This window comes from Malurus melanocephalus, unplaced genomic scaffold (assembly GCF_030028575.1).
Source record: "Malurus melanocephalus ecotype Western Australia unplaced genomic scaffold, MMel_1.1 scaffold_0, whole genome shotgun sequence".
Lineage (NCBI taxonomy): Eukaryota > Metazoa > Chordata > Aves > Passeriformes > Maluridae > Malurus > Malurus melanocephalus.
This window is the reverse complement of record NW_026623232.1, coordinates 1,258,839-1,278,575: the sequence shown is the minus strand read 5'-3', so window position 1 is coordinate 1,278,575 and position 19,737 is coordinate 1,258,839. Positions and strand designations below refer to the sequence as shown.

Here is a 19,737-nt window from a genome sequence, read left to right as displayed (position 1 = left end):
ATTTATAGTTATTTTTTAAAAATTGTCTCTATGCAAAAGTAAGAACATGATGGAAATAACCTCATGTGGAGATTTTCTTCACTTGAAGGATGRTTTAAAACTTTTCACTCATGGCTTGGTAGAGGGTTTGTTTGTGTTGTTTAGGGTGAAGGTATGGTTAGRAATAGTAAAAAGACAGTTTTCTTAAAATGCTCTATAGTTCAAGCTTACTCTTGATACTGAAATAGAAGTGTAAAGCAAAAAGGAAGAAAGGCTTCTGGACCTGYAGAAAGCATAGTTTGTTTGTAAGCCTTCTCTGCAGAGCTATTGATAGTGGAAGAAAACAACAAGCACACCATTAAATGTGTTAAATAAAAAAATTRAAGAGTGGGCTATATGGGATTTTTGTTGCTAAAGCTAGTGTCAGTGTTCTTTTTACTTCCTAATGTTTACTAGAGTGCACCTCTCTCTTTTGATAAGCCAACTGAGATCTAAGTTTCTTTTTCTGCATTTTAAATTGAAAAATGTTTTCCCCTGCAACAAATTACTCAGTGAGAATAGCCTAAATATCTTTTAACCTAAATGACTAGAAAATCTGTTTATGATTCAAATGCAGGAAAATATTTTCCTTCTTGCAGATTGGTAATGAAGGTTTAGCTGCTGACCTTACAGATGACCCTGATACTGAAGAAGCTTTGAAAGAATTTGACTTTTTAGTGACAGCTGAAGATGGTGAGGGAGCTGGAGAAGCTCGAAGTTCAGGGGATGGAACAGAGTGGGGTAAGACACTAACAAAAGCATTTAGAAATAAGGGATAGTACCTAAGAGTTTCGTTAATACCTGCTAAAATGGTGTGGATGTGTGGATGAATGTGATGATCAGATGTTGATGCTTAGAAGATTATATACTCTATGGTGAAACTTTCATATATATATATATATATATATATATAGATAGATAGATAGATACATATGTTGTTTCAGGTGCCACAAATACAATTATAGTTATATTTGGTTCAGGTTTTGTTTTTGATTTCAAAATTAAGAGGAAAATGCTTTCATTCTTATATAAGAAAGGCTAGGATTCTGATTGTTTTTATACCTGGATTAAATTTGCTTTCAAATACAGATTTTTTTTCTCCATTTGTTTTTTACCAGGGCCTTAAAATTTATTATACTTAATTACTCTGAAAACTGTACTTGAAAAGTGGTACTTGAGTACAATTAGTGCTTATATTTTTCTGAGATTTTTAGATGTTGTTGCTAATATGTCTTGTATTAGTAAAACAAAAAAACTCCCAAACTTTTTCTAATAGCTCAACTTCTTATTAGTAATTTGATGAGAAACATAATATGTTAAGTCAGAAACTTCTGTAACTTACATGCTTTGAAAGAGGAGATTGAAAGAAGAAAATTTGTATAGGAAAGAGAATAGTGACACAAGTAATTCCTGTCTGCCTTTAAATGGGAAATTGGGTCTTACAATTTAAGACTTACAGAATRTAACTACAAAATTGTATGTATCACAGTTCTGAAATTAAGATAGTCAAAGTGCCTCTAGATCATGCTGTTAGAGCATTTAATGTCATTGTGGCAATGAAACCATACTTCARTAAACAGATCAGTGAGCTAAGAGGGTATAAAGATTTACAGAAGTTAAAGTGATGGCTCATCTTCCCAGAAAATAATCTAGTCTTCATTTTGTAGGTACCAAGGATTAGAAAGCATTCCTTCCCAGAAACYAGTATTAAAGGATTAGTCACCTTTATTTTTAGAACTCAGTCTTATTTCTAGCTGGAAGATGAAGCCAAACAAGCTGTTACCTTTAGTTTTGGTACTGTCTATTTTTAGTAACATTTTAGTTGCTTAGTGTTGTTCCCCTTTGAAGTTGACGTTTTTTGATCAGTTTCTTGATCATCTTTTCATTTAGGCACACAGGCAGATCACTTGGTGTAAGATGTCTCAGAATCTGAAGCAGAGTTTTTGACTTTGTTTGCAACATCCCTTCAAATGTATAGTGATGTAGAAAGTTCTGGTTTTAGTGTCAGACTTACTATTTTATATAAAAGGCAAGATAATTTGATACTGTAATTCATGCAAAGATTTATCCACTGCAGACTGCTGAAACCTACTGTGTTGAACCAGCTTGTTCATTGAAATTCCAAGTCACCACTTCCAGAGATTACTTTCTAGTGTGTTCTATCTCTGTTGTTTTCTCAAGTAGTTACCCAATTTTAAGGTCTATTCTAAAAATCAAATTGACCCACCACATTTTTCATAGAACAGTTTGAATGGTTTTTTTATTAACGTTTAAATGAACCCACAGCAAAATTAGGCAGAGCATTTTAGGAGTTTGTACACACTTGTGACAGGTGATTTAACTGCAGCAATCCCATTGCTACCGAAAAACTCATGTCTGAGACAAAGAAGTGGCAAAGAGGAATAAAACATAAACATAGTTGCATCTTTCATAGTATGTTGTAAGTTTTACCACATGAAGACAATTTTCATAAGTTTTTTGTATTTTTTATGTTTTAAATCAAATACATTTTTTACTATTTAAATCAATGACATGCTTACAACTGTAGTAGCAATATTTTTTTCGCTGATTTTTAAGTCACTGATTTTAGTGCAGATGTTCTTTCCTTTATTGGGCATTTAAGGATAGTCAGTCAGTTCTTGGGGTTGTGTTACTTTTTCAAAGATCAGTGTGTAAATGTGACATGGCTTCTTTGTTAACTATCATAAGTAACATTTTAAATACTGTCCACTTAAATGCCTTCTAAAATAAAATAACATGTTGCCTAGACTGATTTATTTTAGCCTGTCATGTTATTTTGAACTCTGTGAAATATCCAGGTCCATCCACTTAGTTATTTGAGGGGAAACTTTATTTAAATTAATACATACCATTACTTCCTAAACAATTGCATCAAGCATGAACTTAAATATTTCAGTTAAAATGCAAATTTTTCTTCATTGTGTAGGGGTTGCTCTGTTCTGTTTTCCTATTTTTTTTCTTCCTGTTTTAGTTTTCCTGTCATTAGCCTTCTTGTATCACTTCTTAMTCTTGGAAACATTCAAGCATTCTGAAAAATGTAAATATTTACTTCTCTAATTAGTTGCAATGCTTTTATTTAGTATATGGAAAACAAACATCTGATGTTTAAACTCTAAACATRCTGTCTAATCTTGCTTTATTAATTTTTACAGTACTTCAGAGTATTATCTGTAAGTACAACTTCCAAATATCCTAAAATATTTCAGCACCAAATTTGATAGCTATATTTTTGCTGTTGGAGACTTCTTCAAACCAGCCACTGAGTGTTGTAAAGTTTGGATTGCTTTTCTTCTATATTATGGCTTTTTATGAATGCATTCTTTTTTTTGTAAGTCTTCAGAGAACATACTTTGAGTGTTAAATTAATTCCAAACATTGTGATTTAGTGTCTTGTCACATAACATGTTTTACTTAGGAACAGCTTATCTTCAAAACAGTGAAAGATGAGCAAGTTCAAGTARTGTTAAATGAAGAGTCAAAGTATGTGACATACTTAAAAAAGAATGTGCAGTTTTAGATTAAAAAAATTGTAAGTTCCTTTTGGTGATTTAGTAKCAAGAAAAAATGCACATATAATTTCAGTTTGCTTAAGCAAACTGGAATATATATATATAGTTGTATACTGTGCTACATGTTACAGTTTTAACATATGATGTAGTCTCTATTCTGCTTATGGTTTCAATAACTATGGTTGATATTGAAACCTCTTCTTCGTGCAACACAAAAGTTCTGTTTGCAGATGGATCATGAGTCAGAGAATGACTTGACTACTGTGCCCAGAATTCTGACTGAAATTCAGTTTCTTGGGTCATCTTCAAAGCACTTTAAAAAAATAGAGGAATTTAAACKCAGCCTTTCAGCACTTAATTATACTAGCCAGTGGACATCCTGGATCCTCTGTGCTGTCCTGGTGTCAGTTTAGTGCAGGGAAGGTCACTGTTTGGGGGGTATTGCAGAGGTCTTCTAGTTAATGGTTCTGTTCTGAAATASCCTGGTTTATCTAGGCATGCTTGAGAGAAACCCTGCTGGGTTTTCCTAAAAATCTTGTTTGAAATTCATTTTACAGCCTACCCAGATAATCAGAGTATGTGTTTTATCTGGTTTTCTATTTACAACTTACATTTCTGCAGCCAGCAGTGTTGGCTTTGAATATTTATGTTTGCAGGCTTGTGCTTTTCCTGTCTTCTGTTGACTGAATGAGCCCAGTTCCTTCATATTCTTTGTCTTGATATTTAATGCCCTATTTGTTTTGCACTCTTACAGACATTTTCTAAACTTCCAGTGTAGAACACAGACTGAACATGTTACTTAAATTTTGTCATCACTGGCACTGTCCTGGTTTAATATACTGTACCTGTTAAAACTACCAAAATGGCTTTTTTAGAACAGCATTACATTGGTGTTACATGTGGTCATCTTCTAGTTCAGTTTAATTCATTAATCCTTCTCTGCAATGCTGCAACCTAGCTGATTACTTTCATTTTATTAAAGGTGCTTTGAAATTATTTTTATTAGTTTTAATTAGTTTTTAACTGAATTCTTTTCATTGAGTTTCAGGGATTTTGATGTAGGTTTTTTCCTCTTTTGATTGGGTATATGCTCTGACTTATCTTTCTGTGCCTCTTGTGTTTCCTGAGTGATCACTATTCCTCTCCTTCAATGTTTAGGTCCAGTGATCATGAAGGTTGAGGCCTTTGTGTTTGCAGTTTGCTGGCTGTAGTTGGGTGTAGGATGTTTTTGTTTCCTTCTCATCTCCAGAGTTCTTTGTGGACAGCTCAGGGGGACTGTGCCATTATGCTACCCATTTCATCCTTCACTGCCCTTACCATTTCTATATTCCACCTCTTTGATCATGATTGTCACAGTATCCTAGGATATCTGCCTGCTCATTCACTGTCATGTTTTGTCATGAAACATGTACTTGGAATAACTCCTATTGTTTTTATCTTAAATGCATGTTACTTTGTTTCTGCTGTGTATGACTCCTCTTGTGCACTTTTATGGTTATAAATTGTTATGACTTTAAAAAGGGGTACAGTCGTATTGTAAGTATGATTGGAAGTTGGGAATTAAGGAACTAAATTTTGTGATTTTATGCCTAAGTAATTGGTGGGCATAAAGCTGAACTGGCATACAAACCACTTTGGTTGCTGCCTGGCTGTCTACTCGCAAAAGTGCTTCTGCAGATGTTATGTTTGCCTTGTCTTAGAAACAGGTTTATCTTTTTGCTAATTCTAAGTTTCCAGAAATGTTTGAGATCGATAGTTTAGAAAAGTGGAGACCTGACTTTTCATAACGAATCATTAACTCTACAATATTTTTAAACAGAAAAAAGCTATGTCGTGTGAAACGACTGTGGAATGTTGTATTTCTACTAGCTATTTAATTTCTGGAATGCAGTGAGATGTTCACCTGTGCAAATTACTTCGTGAAAAGCTCTGTTTATAGACTTATTTCTCTGTTTATATATAGGACCAAGGTTTCTTTCTTGTGCATGTAGAATGAATGCGAAAGGATGCATGGTGGTCTTCATGAATAAACTGGGATAGACTTACTCAGCTTGCATTTTCATGAGAGATATAGCATGAATGCTTTTATTTGCTTATTCAACACTGGCTGAATAATTTCTTAACACTGTCTTTCTAAAGATGCAGTAATTGTTTCTGAATACCAATGAATTTTTGTGTATTTTGAAGTATCTAACATAAACAGTTACTTATGAAGCTTAATTTGTTTGCTCCTTAGTAACAAATTAACATACAATTTTCGAATATGTAACTGATAATATACAGTGTCTTGGAAAACTGTATGAAATGAGACTTTGTCTTTTATGAACTTAAAACTGAGACTGCACCTTTAAAATAAAGATTTATTAATAACTTTTATTAATGCTCTTATACAGCTATTGACAGTAAATCACCAACAGCTTGCATTGCCAATTGCTGATTTTTTTTCTTTTAATAATATGCTGCATGTAGACAAAGATGACCTGTCCCCAACTGCTGAGGTTTGGGATGTAGACCAGGGACTAATAAGTAAACTGAAGGAACAGTACAAGAAGGAACGAAAGGGGAAGAAAGGGGTAAAGAGTAAGTGCAGATTCTGAATCTTGTAATGCAACACTTTTTTGCCTATCTATATAGAAGACATTTTTTCTCACAAGTTCTGTTTGTTTTTGTTTTTTTTCATTAAGCATCATTTTCTGTAATGGGGGCAACCAACTTTAACTTTGTACCTGCTGAATGTGAATATGTTAGAACCTTTGACAGTCATTTCATAAATGAGAAATGTTGAAAACACATAAAAATTCAAGGTTAAAGAGGTGAAGAGAACTGAATGCTTTGAAAATCTTAGTGTAAAAATAACAACTTGCATTTTGAGGATATTTCTACTCTGAGTCGTTTTCTGAAAGATTTAAAATTTATCTGCTTCCTAAAGTATAATACTGTGATACCATTCTGAGAATGATTGTTGTTGGGGTTTTTTTAGGGGTTGGTGGGTTGGGACTTKTATTTGGTTGGGGGTTTTTTKGTGGGTTTTTTTTTAATATGAGCTTGAATCAAGCTGCAATTGCTGTTTATGGACTTGTAATTATTTTTACAGCCCCAGGCATAGAGAGTGAAAAAATGTCTGTAATGTAAATAGGAACTTTTTGATGCCTTTATTTAGGAGGTAATCTTTATTTTATGGTGCTCTTCACTTTTCTCTGCATTTACCAACATTTTCTTTGATATCCCTTTACTCTCTTAGTTCTCTGACCAGTTGACCCATTTTAACTTATAATTTAAACSAAGCCTCAGTAAACCAAACCTTTAAACCAAACCTTACCCAGTAAAAATGCTTTTGGAAATTACTATCAACTATACAAAGTTCCTAGTGCATAAAGTGATACTAAATCTATGTCATCATAGAATGGTTTGGGTTGGAAGGGACCTTAAAGATTATCTAGTTCCAATTAAAAAAAAACAACCCACTTCTGGAATTATTAAGATTTGAATTTACTTTGTAACACCTAACAATTACAGGTCAGTTAGTGCATGTTGGTTGTTTTTTCAGCAGTTTTGCATGGCTTGTATACACACATTAATATAAAAGCTTTGAGAAAGCAAAGATTTTTACCTAGTCTTTGCTTTAGTGAGAGATTACAGTAGTCATCTGCATGCTAATGTGTATCAACATTTAACATGTAAATCAGCAGTTGACAGCAAGTTCACATGAAATATTTGGCAGGATTAGAAATTCCTTTTTAATATCAAAATGGACTTATTTTATCTGAAAATTTTCTTACTAATATCTTCACATTTTAGACATTTCGAACCGTAGTGGCCACAAAATAACAAAGTTTTCTTCATCTAAGTAATTTTGACATCTTTTTTTTTCATGGAAGAAAATATTTAGGAGACAACTGTGTGACAACAGTGCTGAGAAGTGACTTAAGTGATTGTTTAGCATTTTAAGTTTAAGTTCTCCTTTGGGAAACACTGAACACATACAGTGTCACAGGATGGTTTGTGAAATTCTTTGCTTGCCACATTCATGATAGTTTCTGGCCACTAAATCACAGAGCTGGTTGAGTGAGAGAACTCCAGACACAGAGTAAAGTATGCATTCAAGGATGGGCAGAYAYATTTAAATTCTGTTTGATTTGTAGACTTTTTTTTCTCAGCTTTTTTAMCATTCTGAGACTGAAAACAATGTTGAAGGCCTTCTTTATTCCTCCTTCTCACGTCTGATCATTTGGGAACCTCATTCTGAATACGTATCTCTTACTTTGCTCTTCATTGTTTTGACTTCTATCAGAATTTGTTTTAAGCACTATCAGAACTTACCTGCATGGTAGTATGTATCATAATAAACATCAAACAAATGTCCATTAACTGTCATCTCTTGCAATACTTYGAAGACAGCATAATAGGATAGTCTGATAGATGGGTTCTTTTGTTGGATATGGATCTGTAACTGCCAGTCTGTACTTACACTGTTACATTAATGGGGCAGCCAGCCCTGACCCCAGATATGGAAACTTCCATTCCACATGTAGACATAAGTAAGTGAACAGAAGTAGATCTGATTCTATATTGCTACTTSTCTAGTCTGTATCCCTATGTTTTCTTTTGGGTGGACATGTTAATTAAGGTCGTCTTCTGTCAGCCCAGAACATCTATTGTCATTAAGTGATGCTCTTGTTTGCTCGGTGGAAGATGGTGTCTGTCCAGGTAGTCACCATGGTAAGTGGAAACACTACATCTTCATGAAAGGATCTTTAAAAATACCTCTCCAAAACAATAGCAACAATCCACTACCCCACACTTMCATTTTCTTTACAGTGTCAGTTGTAAAATAATTCAAAATCTGTTTATTGAAGAGTTGTGTTGAAAAACCGCAGAAACAGAAAAATTAACCACACCTATCCTGGACTTACCCTGATACATTGGCAGGTAGTTAGGTTTGATTTCTACAAAACCAGGCTTCTGTTTTWAGTGATATGGTGGATTTAAGGCCTATTCTTTGCCCAACTAGTAATAAGATCAATTTTGGCAGGTAGTCAGGGAATGACTGTTTTTCAGATACAGCCTTCAGGATATAATAGTGGAGGTGTTGTATATCTCATTTCACACTATCAGGTCAGCATATAATGTGTTCTCAGCTATTTGAAAAGTAGTTTTCACATCTTGTATCTATATCTATCTCACTTTTGAAGATACTTTTACTGTTTTTCCTCAGTTTCCTTGAAGCTTGTCATACTTTTTTTTACTTTACTGCTCTTTTCCTTCAGTGTAATTGTTCTATACTTATGAAACAGTATCCATCCCATTCACTTTCCTAGTCTTGATTTCTGGAAATAGTGTAACARTTGATAGGAATAAAAACAGATCTGAATTTTACCATCTTCATTACCTTCACCTRTTACTCAATATATAAGGATCTCTGTGTTATATTCAGACTTGAGCTAATACGTCTTGAACCTAATAGAGCTCTGCTTAAGGCTTCTCAGACTAAAACTCATCACTGAATATTCCGTTTCCTTTTTCCCTTTTGATCTCCGAAGGACAGTACACTAAGGTGTACTGTAACAGTGTTTTTTTGAGAATAAAGTGTTCATCCCGTTTGTGCCTTGAGCAATAATTGCTTATGCAAAGACGGCACTTTATTTTCTTTAAAAATCKCTTTGGAACATTTGCAGTATTTGGAACAGTTATATGAAGGTAYACTTGTACTTACTTGAAATGATAAATCTGTGCAGTCTTCTGTAGTGGTGGCATGGTCMTGAATGTTCACACATTTTTTTCAGCATGAAATCGCAGAAGTTTTTCAGAACAGCAGCTGCTCAGCAGCTGCTCACTTGTAAAATTCTCTCTCTTGTGTGATGGATTGAAGACTGTTCTGAGGTTATGTCTGAAAGACGTGTCCAAACGTACRGAAAAACGCTAAAAGGCAAGGCTGGCAGTCCCCTAATCAGTSACAAACTAAATGAACAGCTGCTTAAAGGTAGCAGAGTAGAGGGGCTTCTTCTAGTTCCTTATGGATATGCTTTGAGATAAACTYCTCATGCTCATACATTTGACATGAAATCACCTTGGGAATATTCTTTCAGTTTGGATAGAGTAAGAGTTTACAAGCTATTTTTGGCATTTGCCATCAATGTGTTGAACAGCTTATCAACATGGAGAAGACAAATGGTGTTTTCTTCTGGAAAGCAGAGGGTTCATTAAAGTAAACACTTTAGGRTCCCAGACATGACTTTTATCCTGTCATTTTATTGATTGTTCTATAATATCCTCAAGAATAAATCTGCAGCTGCTGGTGCACAATAGGGCCTGGCTGATGGCTGACTGGAATAAAGACGAAGACAATCTTTGTGGTCTGTAGGTGTAGAGATCTGGCCATTTCAAGACTGACTTGACTTACATGAGATCTCACCAGCTGACTGCAATATTAACTATTATTTTGAAATTAAATTCTTTCAGTGTAGTGCTTGTTAGAAAAAAAGTTGGTTCAATAGAGACATTACTCATTTTTATTACAATACACTCACTTCATTAGCTGAGATCACAGGTTTCATACTTCTACACAAGGGTGACAAGTACCTGCTCAAGTGATCTGTTGTGTGAGGAAACTTCTGAGAGCCATTTGTATTCTCAAATTGCTTCTGGGTAGCAGTAGAATACTAAGTGTTCCATGAAGKAAAGAAGAAAAATATCAAAAGCAGCAAAAAAGTAAATGCAGGGAGTTCTATTACTAGGCAAAATAAAAATGTTTTGCAGATATTAATGAGAATACTTACATAGTATCCTTCTAGGGGTATGTGAGATATACTTCCTATAATTCTTCAAGAAATATTTTTGTTGTGATCCCTCTCTGCAGGGAATTCTCCATTATCTTTAGAGAATTATGTTATTCATAGATACTTATTTTTGAACATGTTGATTTAAACCAGTAAAATCTGAAATAATCAGACACTTTTGGAAAGAATGTATTTTAGGTTTATCTGTTTGAATTAACGGTTCTGATTTTCAAAAGTTATCTGTAATCGTAGTGTTTATATTTTACTTCTCTGACTAGAAAGGCTTTGGTTTRGTTTCAGTTTCCCTTTTAATAAAAGTGATACATGTCACTGCAGTATAAGAACTTGTCCACTAATACTTCCTCTTAATTTGTCTGCAGTATCTCTGCCTGCAGTCCCAGGAAGGGCTATTTATTGGTTGAGATTCAGTTATGTCTTTCATCATTGTGGATTTTTTTTTTTGAAGAGGTTGTCTCACTGAAATACAATTTATGATTGAAGCTTGCCTTTTTGACATTGAAGCTATGAAGGTGAAAGCAGGGATGGATTTAGTAATTTAAAAATACTTGAAATTATACTATCTTTGTTTGCTAATGTCTAAATAATTAAATACACAAATAATTGAGAATGCTTTCCTTTGTTTCTAGAAGCATGTTTTTGCAATAAGGCTAATATAAATCCACACCTTTATYACCAGTGATGAAAGCATTCTTGCTGTTGTGTTTAGTAAACACTTTATACAATTTAAATACCATTCAAAGCAGGGAAAGTTAATTGTTCGTTGCACCCCCATTATGAGTTGTCTGTACTTTTGCCGTCATTTTTAAGCTTTTTTTTTCACTGTTTTTTGATGTTAAATTGTTTAGTATAGTTTAASTTGTGTAATATTATTAGAAAATGTTAATTCATTCGCTTTTTGTTGAATAGTTAATGTTCTTTTAATATTTGGCCTGACTTTTCAATAGGGCTGTAAGATGATTTTTTTTTCTCTTTCCTACAGGAAATTGTAGAATAGATCTACAGAACACAAAGGAGTTATTCTTAGMTTTAGTGAATTTAAATGGTTTGCATGTAGTTTTCAGATTTGATGTGTTAACTCCTGCTTTTGATTTCCAAAATATTACTAAAGAAAAGCAAAGGACTATTTATTTTAAGGAGGTCCCATCAGTAATTATTCTTATTTAATGGATTTTTAGACTTCAGTCAAGTCAAGCGGTAGCAATCAAATGAATTTTTGCTGCTGACATTAATTTGCAGGAGTCAACAGGACAAAACTTCACGACATGATAGCTGATCTGGGCGATGATGAGATACCCCACATCCCTTCAGGAATCATTAATCAATCTAGGTCACCCTCTTCTAGAATGACTGATCATGAAGGTGCAAGAGCAGAGGAAGGTACAAAATATTCAGCTACTTACTGTATTTCAGGAGATTTCTTTTAGAAAGCACACACTGTAATTTTTTATCCCTACTATAAAGATTAATGCAATTGCAGATTGCCACATTATTATTTTATTTGCAATTCTTCCCAAATGTTTTTATGAGACTATGGCTTGAGTTTCTGTGGCGTGTCCTAACTCACCATTATTTCATAGGTATTTTTAAATAACTTTATGTACAGCAGTGTGTTCTGACACTATTCACTCTTAAATCCTGTTTGCAGACACTCCCCCATTAGCAAAACCTTTCACAAATAGGTTGCTATTTTTTGAGGGCAAAAAAGGTGAGTATTAACATYTGATACACAATTTGGATTTTAAAATGAAAAATTATTTAAGTTATGGGACTAATTTGTCTTTTTTTACTCAAATTTAATGTTCTCTTTTATARAATTCCTCTGGTGTACATACACAAGTGTACAAAGACACTGTTTATTTCTTTACAAAGTATTTGTTTCAGTATCAGGATTGTCTTTGACAATGCAGGTAGAGGCAAGTTGTTGCATAAAAATTCAAAAATCTTGCATTTGACTTTTTAAGTTTTTTTGTTTTAATGGAATGATTTTCCTGTATTAGCTTTGAAATTAGAATACCATTATTAGAATACAGTTATGTAAATTGTCCTCTACTTAGAACATATTCATTCAGAATACTCAGATGTATTCAAATTTGGCTCTTTTAGGATGGTCTTTGATCCATAAGCCCTGGCATGCTTTCAGCTATACCAGAAGTGAAATTTGCATTACTACTGTATCCAGTAATCTGTTGCTTGTCCTGTTCTTCCTTCAGCCTTGGCCCCACGAATGCTTGTCACCAGGCAAGCAGGAAAAAAAACAGCCTGCGTTTCAACAAGTTTTTTTTGTTGCTCTTCCAAACTGCCATTTTACAAAAGTAATCTTTTTTACTGCCTTCCTTTTCATCTTTGTTTTTATTTCCAACGTAGAGGTGAACCAGTATGAAATTTACCTGTGGAGTGCAATTGAAAAATCTGCTGGTGAAAATCCACTTGCTAAAACTTGTAGACATATATTTAGTTGAATTTAGGTTTAGTGTTTACATGTTTTTGGTTGCCTTTCAGCCGTGTTTAGGTATTAAGGCCATGTGACCCTAGAGTTACAATTTTCTAAGTCTATCTAAGGCTGCTTTTCTTAGGCCATACATGCTGTGCAAGGGAACAGAGACACAGACCTTGTTACAGACAGAGCTGCTGTCTCAGAGGCTTTACATCTAAAATATTGGATGAAATAATCCTTCTGAAGAAATAGACGGTAAATTTCAGTTTGGTGGGGACTGACTTTTATTGCCTAGTTCTTCTAGCACAAACACTATTAGCCTTCAAGTAAAGARGTATTGTTCACACTGTTGAAATAAACTGCTTTAATGTTTATATTTTCATGCTGTTTAGCATGTCCCTATTTTTAACTTGTTGGTGTAGTTTGGGCTGTATTCATTAATAGTAGTAATATTAATATCTCTATCATCTTACCTGGTCATTGTGGTTTCTGCATAGTTTTCAAACTGGAATATTAGAGTGTCAATTTTGCTATTTCTATCTTGAATGCTATGTGGCTTTTTGAATTTGTTTGTACCTTATGGTGCAAAGCTGCAAACAAACAGGCAGTGTTCTATTTAAATTTTTTCTAGGTGTGTTACAAGGCTAAGTATTTCATTATAAAATACAGATTTTGCACCATTCGATACAAATACAGGTTTTACTCAAGTATTTATGCAGCAGTTTTAAAGGCTAAGATGTTGCAAATAACTTTAGGCTTTCTTCCTGGGACACACTCTTCTATGCTGATTAATTTTATCGAGCCATGATTTTCTTGTGCCTATATGGAAGGYTTATGCTACAATTTGAAATGTTATAATTCTGAGGTAGTGGTTGATAAYTTTTGCTTGAAGGCGGTTCATGGAGAAACTGGATGTAACTGGCCTTGAATGTATCTTGAATTCTCTAAAGGTGTGAGAGTTTCAATTTTTTTGTTTTGGTTTTTTTTTTTCATTCTCAAGTGCTAAATATAATGTTTTGCCATAATCACACTTTATAATTTTCTGCCATGAGAAATCAGAGTTTCCTTTTCAACATATTGTATGACTTGCAGAAACTGAATCAACATGATTTTCCATCCAGTGTACAGAGAATTACTTTCTTCACTGGTTTTTCATTTTTAATAGCTATAGATTGTAGAGGTGTTGATCTACAGATTTACAGAAAAAAAGCAGTAACAACTAATGGTTTGGGTATGAATAGCTGCTTTTGGTGTATCACACATTAACTTAGTGGAAAACRAGGTTAATATGTCCCTGTTGTATAGTAGACAACAGCAGCCTATATGAATGTACATATCTGATCAGAGATTAACGCAGTTTCAGTTTGTACAAATATTGCTGCTTGATTTTGACTTAATTGTTTATGATGTCAAGAACTTGAAGGTAAGAAGTGCTGATTAGGATTGGCTAAGCACATATTTAATAATATCATTTTATATGTATATGTTATTTAATTCACCTACAAAGGAACTTTTACTATCACATTTTTACTTTATAGATTGCAAACTCAGTTAAATATTATGGTATGAGAATAATACTGTCCTGTGTGTTAGAAAAGTACTTAGATTTCTTTTCTAGATGAAAAGTATTAGAAGTAATTTATTTAACTATCATTTGCATTTATCTATTGCTGCATTGTTTTTGATATGTGAAGATGTGGGTCTTTATTTTTAGTAGCTGTAACATCATGCATTTTTCACTGTGTTACTATTTTGCCTTTTTTTTACAAAAACAGTTTGCAGCCATTTTTTAAACTTCTTAAATATGCCTGACTTTAATAAAAAAATAAATTATACAATATACTGTACATACATGCTGGCRACTTTAGTATTGAGCAGTAGTTTTCTGAATTTCAGGTAGCAATAATTTTGAAGCTTTAAAGAAAGAGTCACTCAGGCAAGCAAAGCTTGATGAATTTGTAGTAAAAGTTCTTAATGTGATAGCTCTTAATTTTTCTTTAGTATGAAGCATAGGAAAGTTGATCTGTTAAGGTCAGGTGACRTTAATTTCACAAAGAATTAGTATGACAAGTTATGGAGCCTACCTAAACTTTGTGTTAATTTAACATAGCATTCTTATGAGTCAAACCTCTGTATGGATTGTGAATATTTTTAAGAATATAGTTGTGCATAGTTAAAATAATGCTGTTTTTATGCAATTGCAATTGTAGGAACAGTGGTCTGTATTCTTAGATTATATTCTTAGGTTCTCACAGTTATGTTGACTGTGCTAATGAGGTTACATTTCTTAATAGTGCAATAATTCTGAAGCATCAGAACCTGTTTTRTTCTTGAGAAGTGATTAATTTTGATCTAGTTGAACTGGCTCCTCTTTGGATAGCCCTAGATGTGGTGCCACACATGTGTAACTTTACACCTGGTTTCAGAACAGAGCTAGGTTACCATTCAGGTAGTGGCARTCCAGACTAATGGAGATGCATGTTCTAAACAGGAATGTGTTGATAATTAGTCCTCTTTAAAGAACTACTTTTATAAGACCAGGAAACTGGAAATTATTTTCTCTGAGATTGAAGGGTTTTCTAGGAGGATTAGAAACAAGTGCATTAAAGTGAGGCACTAACTCTTTTTGCCAGATCAGTGAAATTCGCAAGTCAAGGAAGTTTAATTTTTCAAGATGTCAAATATTATTTAACATGTTTTGCAGCTGATTGTACTTAGCTAAAGTTCACACATACCTTAATTTTACATACTTGRCTTAACAAGTGTTGCTATTTCTTCATGGAAGAGAAAACTGAGAAGTAAAAGTAGCTTCAAAAATGTTCTGAAGCATTACAATGTTTAAATCTTCATTCCTGTTCCTTACTACTAAATTGATGTTCTTGGGTTGAGGGAGACGTATAGAAGTTTTGAACAGTGTAAAGAGGATGTGGGAATATTTAAAACTTTATTATTCAGATGTTAATTCATATTGCATGGCTATATATAACTTTCATTAATTTTAAATGATAATTAACAGAAATGTTGAATTTTAATTTAAGGAAAGCATAGCTAGACAACATGAGTATCAGTTGAGTGTACTTTAAAATTAGAATCCAAAATCATGCCAAGAAACTGAGAGGAAATGAATGAATAATAGATGTTTTCATTTTTTCTGTCATCTGAAAAAGCTCAAAAAGATGTTTTGCAGGAGTCTTTTGCCTGAGCGATTAAAAAAATAATTCAATCTGCAAGGAAAGGTGTTTGACTAGTATAGAACACAAAGACTTTTTTTGCAAGTGGATAGAAGGCAGGAAGCATGGTGTAATGACTCARCTGAGAATTTGGAGATCTGGGATGTACATTTGATACTGCAGTGTAAAGTAATGTCAGCCAAGTCACTTGTCAGTAGTATTAACACCTATGTAAAGTAAGTTGAAATCAAATGACAAAGCATGATRCAAGAGTTGTGTATATAATGTGTGTGTGTTTGCACATGTGTGTGTGTCTTCATGCTCGTTTTTTTTTTAGTTGGGGCTGTATGTAGTACATGTAAGTTCAGTGTTAAGCTCTGCTGTTCAGTGATGAATAATGCAGCTTTTTATCAGTTKGAATTACTACATTGAGACTTAAAGAAACTGTTTTGTTCTTTGTAGCTGAGCCAATAACGTTTCCACCTGGAGGAGGCAAGTCATTTATTATGGGTTCTGATGATGTGTTGTTAAGTGTACTGGGCCTTGGAGACCTTGCAGACTTGACAGTAACAAATGATGCAGACTATAGTTATGATGTAAGTGCAATTTTATTTTAAAATCCTTTATATAGTTTAACCAATAATAGTTTTTGAGTCCCCTCTTCTCCACCCTGAACATTAGAGATGCAGAGAACAGAGGTTTCATTAGCTTGTTGTTACTAACAACTAAAAGTTATTACTTGGAAGGAGAGAGCCCCTTGTGAATGAGCTAAGTAATTTGGGTAACCAGAAYTAAGTGAGATGGCTTGGGTTTTTTCTATGTTAATAATTTGATTAAGTTTTTGTCATTGATACTATTTTCTGTCCTTCTGGTAAGTAGTGTTAACAGCATAGGCTGTATATATAGCAATACATTTCCGATGTAAGCTGTTAGGGGGTATTTTTATTATAATCCCTACATAAGAGCGTTCTGAGTTTCCTATGACCATATTAATTAAGCTTCTACCAATAGTGTTAAACGAATTTTTCATTGGTTATTAACATTGGATGGCTCATTAGGGAAGTTGTCAGGTAAGTTTTGCATGCAGTGTTGTATTTAAAATGTCTTTGAGTATTGGCTTGACTGCAGATTGCAACTTTGCAGTGTATTTGCTGTCTTTGGGAAGTACAACTTCTTTTTTATAAAACTGTGTAGCCATTTGCTCATTCCAGAATGGAAGGATATTTGCAGGCGAGCCAGGACTAACCTCAGAAAGCATTAAAATGAATATAATTGATACCAGCTGATCAAACTGTTACATGAAAMTCTGTGCTACTTGTAACAAACCTGGCAAAACAGTTTTTGTGGTGCAAAGAGGGATGCAAATATAAGTTGTCTTTGCTCTTGGGAAACAAAGTAGAGAATAACTGATAAATACACAAATATGAAGTGCTGCCTGAGCTCATAAGTAATTTGCAGTAGGAGGCAGTACCTCACACAGTTGTTGAAGATTAGAAGGTGTTTGTGATCCTCTAGATGAAGCTGATACTACCTTTTCAATGTAGTTAAATTTTCAATATTTTCTCACTGAAACCCTTAATTAGAGGGTCTTTCAGTTCAGGTTGGTTTGGGAAGTGTGTGGGTTTCATGCACTAATGCTTGATTTATAYAGGAGACAAAAGATAGGAGTAGAGTTTTATTTTCTTACTGGACCATTCACCAAATAAGTATGAGATGTGATTGACATAATTGTCACTTGTTTTCCCTGCTTCTTGTCCAGTCCTGCTTTCCCAGTATTCTTAGGATATTTTCTTTCTTTTAAAGCATAGCTAAAAAACACGTGGTGACTTCTGACTTCATGTGTCAGAAAAAACAAAATATAAAATACATGGATGGCAAGATTTTTTTTCCCTTCTTTAATCAGATGGAAATTCAGCTGCTATTAGTTCTTCATCACAGTATTTCTTCAGGTTAGAAATTCCTTGATAGTTCTTAATTTCTGAAGTTGTTTTCTCAGAGCACAGTAAGAGCATGTCTTACCTTGTACCAGTAATATGGTACTTGTAGGACATCTTGGTGTAATGCCCTTGTAAACTTTGCTGAAGTCACCTTCTTTTCCAGTGTATCTCCAGACAAGGAAGTGTTACACTAAGTTAATGTTTAAGTAAAACAAGAACAACAAAAAACCCTCAAACCAGAACACTTAATGCATTTGCTTCCAATAGATCCACGCTCTTCAAATAGCTTTTCTGAGCCATTAGAGTGCCTGAATAAATAAAGCCACAGCAGGRTTCCGCTAGCTTTTGTGTATCACTCCTTGATTTTGAAAAGGAGAGGATATGAATAAAGAATGGGCGTTAAGTATATATCTTAGCAATTTCAACTATAGCTCAAATTTTTTTTGTGTGTTTAATTCAGTGCACAAGTTGTCTGCAAGACTAATCATCTGTTAAACAGTGCAGTCATCTCAAGTCATGTCTTTCTCATTATTTAGCTACTTAGATTGACCTCAGTGCATGTAGTTGTAAGCTGAGGAAGTAATGTTGCCAAATGAAATGCTCCCATTTGTGTATTTTTGGATTCATAACTGCTGAGAATGGTGTTTTTCTGCAGTAGGAATGACTGAAAAATGGGAAGTCCTCCTTTAGCAAAGCATGTAAACTTAGAAATCTCCAATAAGTTACATTATCAAGAAAAAAGTAACATTAAAACATGAAAAGACACCACAGTTACTAATTACTGTTTACTAAAATTTGTGTTTGCTGTTAGGTAATGCTTGTTAGAGATAGCGAAATGCATGTTTCCTTATTCTGGTGTTAGGCTTCTGTTGACTGCAGTGTCAAGGAAGATCTTCATTCCCTGGTGGCTATTTTTTGGTGGGAGGGGAATTGGTTTTTGTTTGTGTTTGTTTAGCTAAGGTGTAGTTTCAGTCTGGTTTGCTTGTGTTTTACAAGGCAGAATGAAAAGGTTGTTTGTCTGGGATCCTATACAGACAAAAAATATAAAGGCAGAAAGAGATTTTTATTAGGTTAAATTGAGCAAAAATTACAAAGCAAGCATTTCCAATTCTGATTGCTCCCCTAATCCGTTGAGCAATTTCTTGTGATGTATGGTTTGTATAGGGGTTTTTTTTGTTTGTTTGTTTTTTTCTCTATGATTAAGGAGATTTTGTAGGAAAGGATTTTAGATAAGGTGTTTTGTGTGTCTTGACCTGGGCAGAAGGTGTCTTCTAAAAGAACCAAGATGTTCCAGTCTGTTTAAAAATAATTAAGGCTTCAAAGCTATACTTAAAATAGGAAATGTATCTTACTTTTCATAACTTGTGTAAATTCTGTACCTTGAGTTTTACCAGATTTTTCTGTACTGCTAAAAACAAAATTATCTTTGCAACAGCCCTTAAAAAAAAAAAGATACAATGAACTGTTTTCATATTTTGAAAAATAAGGGTCATTGTATCCAGTTCTGTTTTTCTTGAATGACTTTTCATCACAACTGTAATGTTGTGTAATTAAGTGTAATGCAGAACTCCAGAATTCCACTCTGCTCTGCCTCCTGAAACCAAAGTTTGTTCTTTTTATGCAACTTGCGTATAATATGCACTGTAGTGCTAAATAACTTAAAYGTCAGTAAAAATATTGCAGTATTCAGTGTACTCCAAAGTAGGAAGATTGCAAACAAAATGCTTTGTTATTATGTGTATTTCTTGGCTGGTATCTAAAAAAACCCTAAAAGTCAAGTTTATATGTTTGGTAAAACAAGTTTCTGTGTCTTGACCTGAATTAGGTGAAGTTTGCACTTAGGACAGAAAT

At 33.8% G+C, this 19,737-nt stretch overlaps 1 protein-coding gene across 4 annotated transcripts in view; it reads left to right on the top strand.

Moving 5' to 3' along the window:
* Positions 1–19,737, top strand: part of STRN3 (striatin 3) — a 59,986-nt gene that overhangs the window by 28,177 nt on the left and 12,072 nt on the right. For 2 of the 4 annotated variants that reach the window (XM_057388125.1, XM_057387368.1), the window contains exons 7-10: positions 618–759; positions 6,018–6,128; positions 11,582–11,722; positions 16,412–16,545. In XM_057388125.1, coding sequence (XP_057244108.1) covers positions 618–759; positions 6,018–6,128; positions 11,582–11,722; positions 16,412–16,545 — 528 coding nt within the window. The remainder of the gene's footprint in view (positions 1–617; positions 760–6,017; positions 6,129–11,581; positions 11,723–16,411; positions 16,546–19,737) is intronic. The other 2 variants (XM_057388810.1, XM_057389455.1) reach the window with 2 other exon arrangements.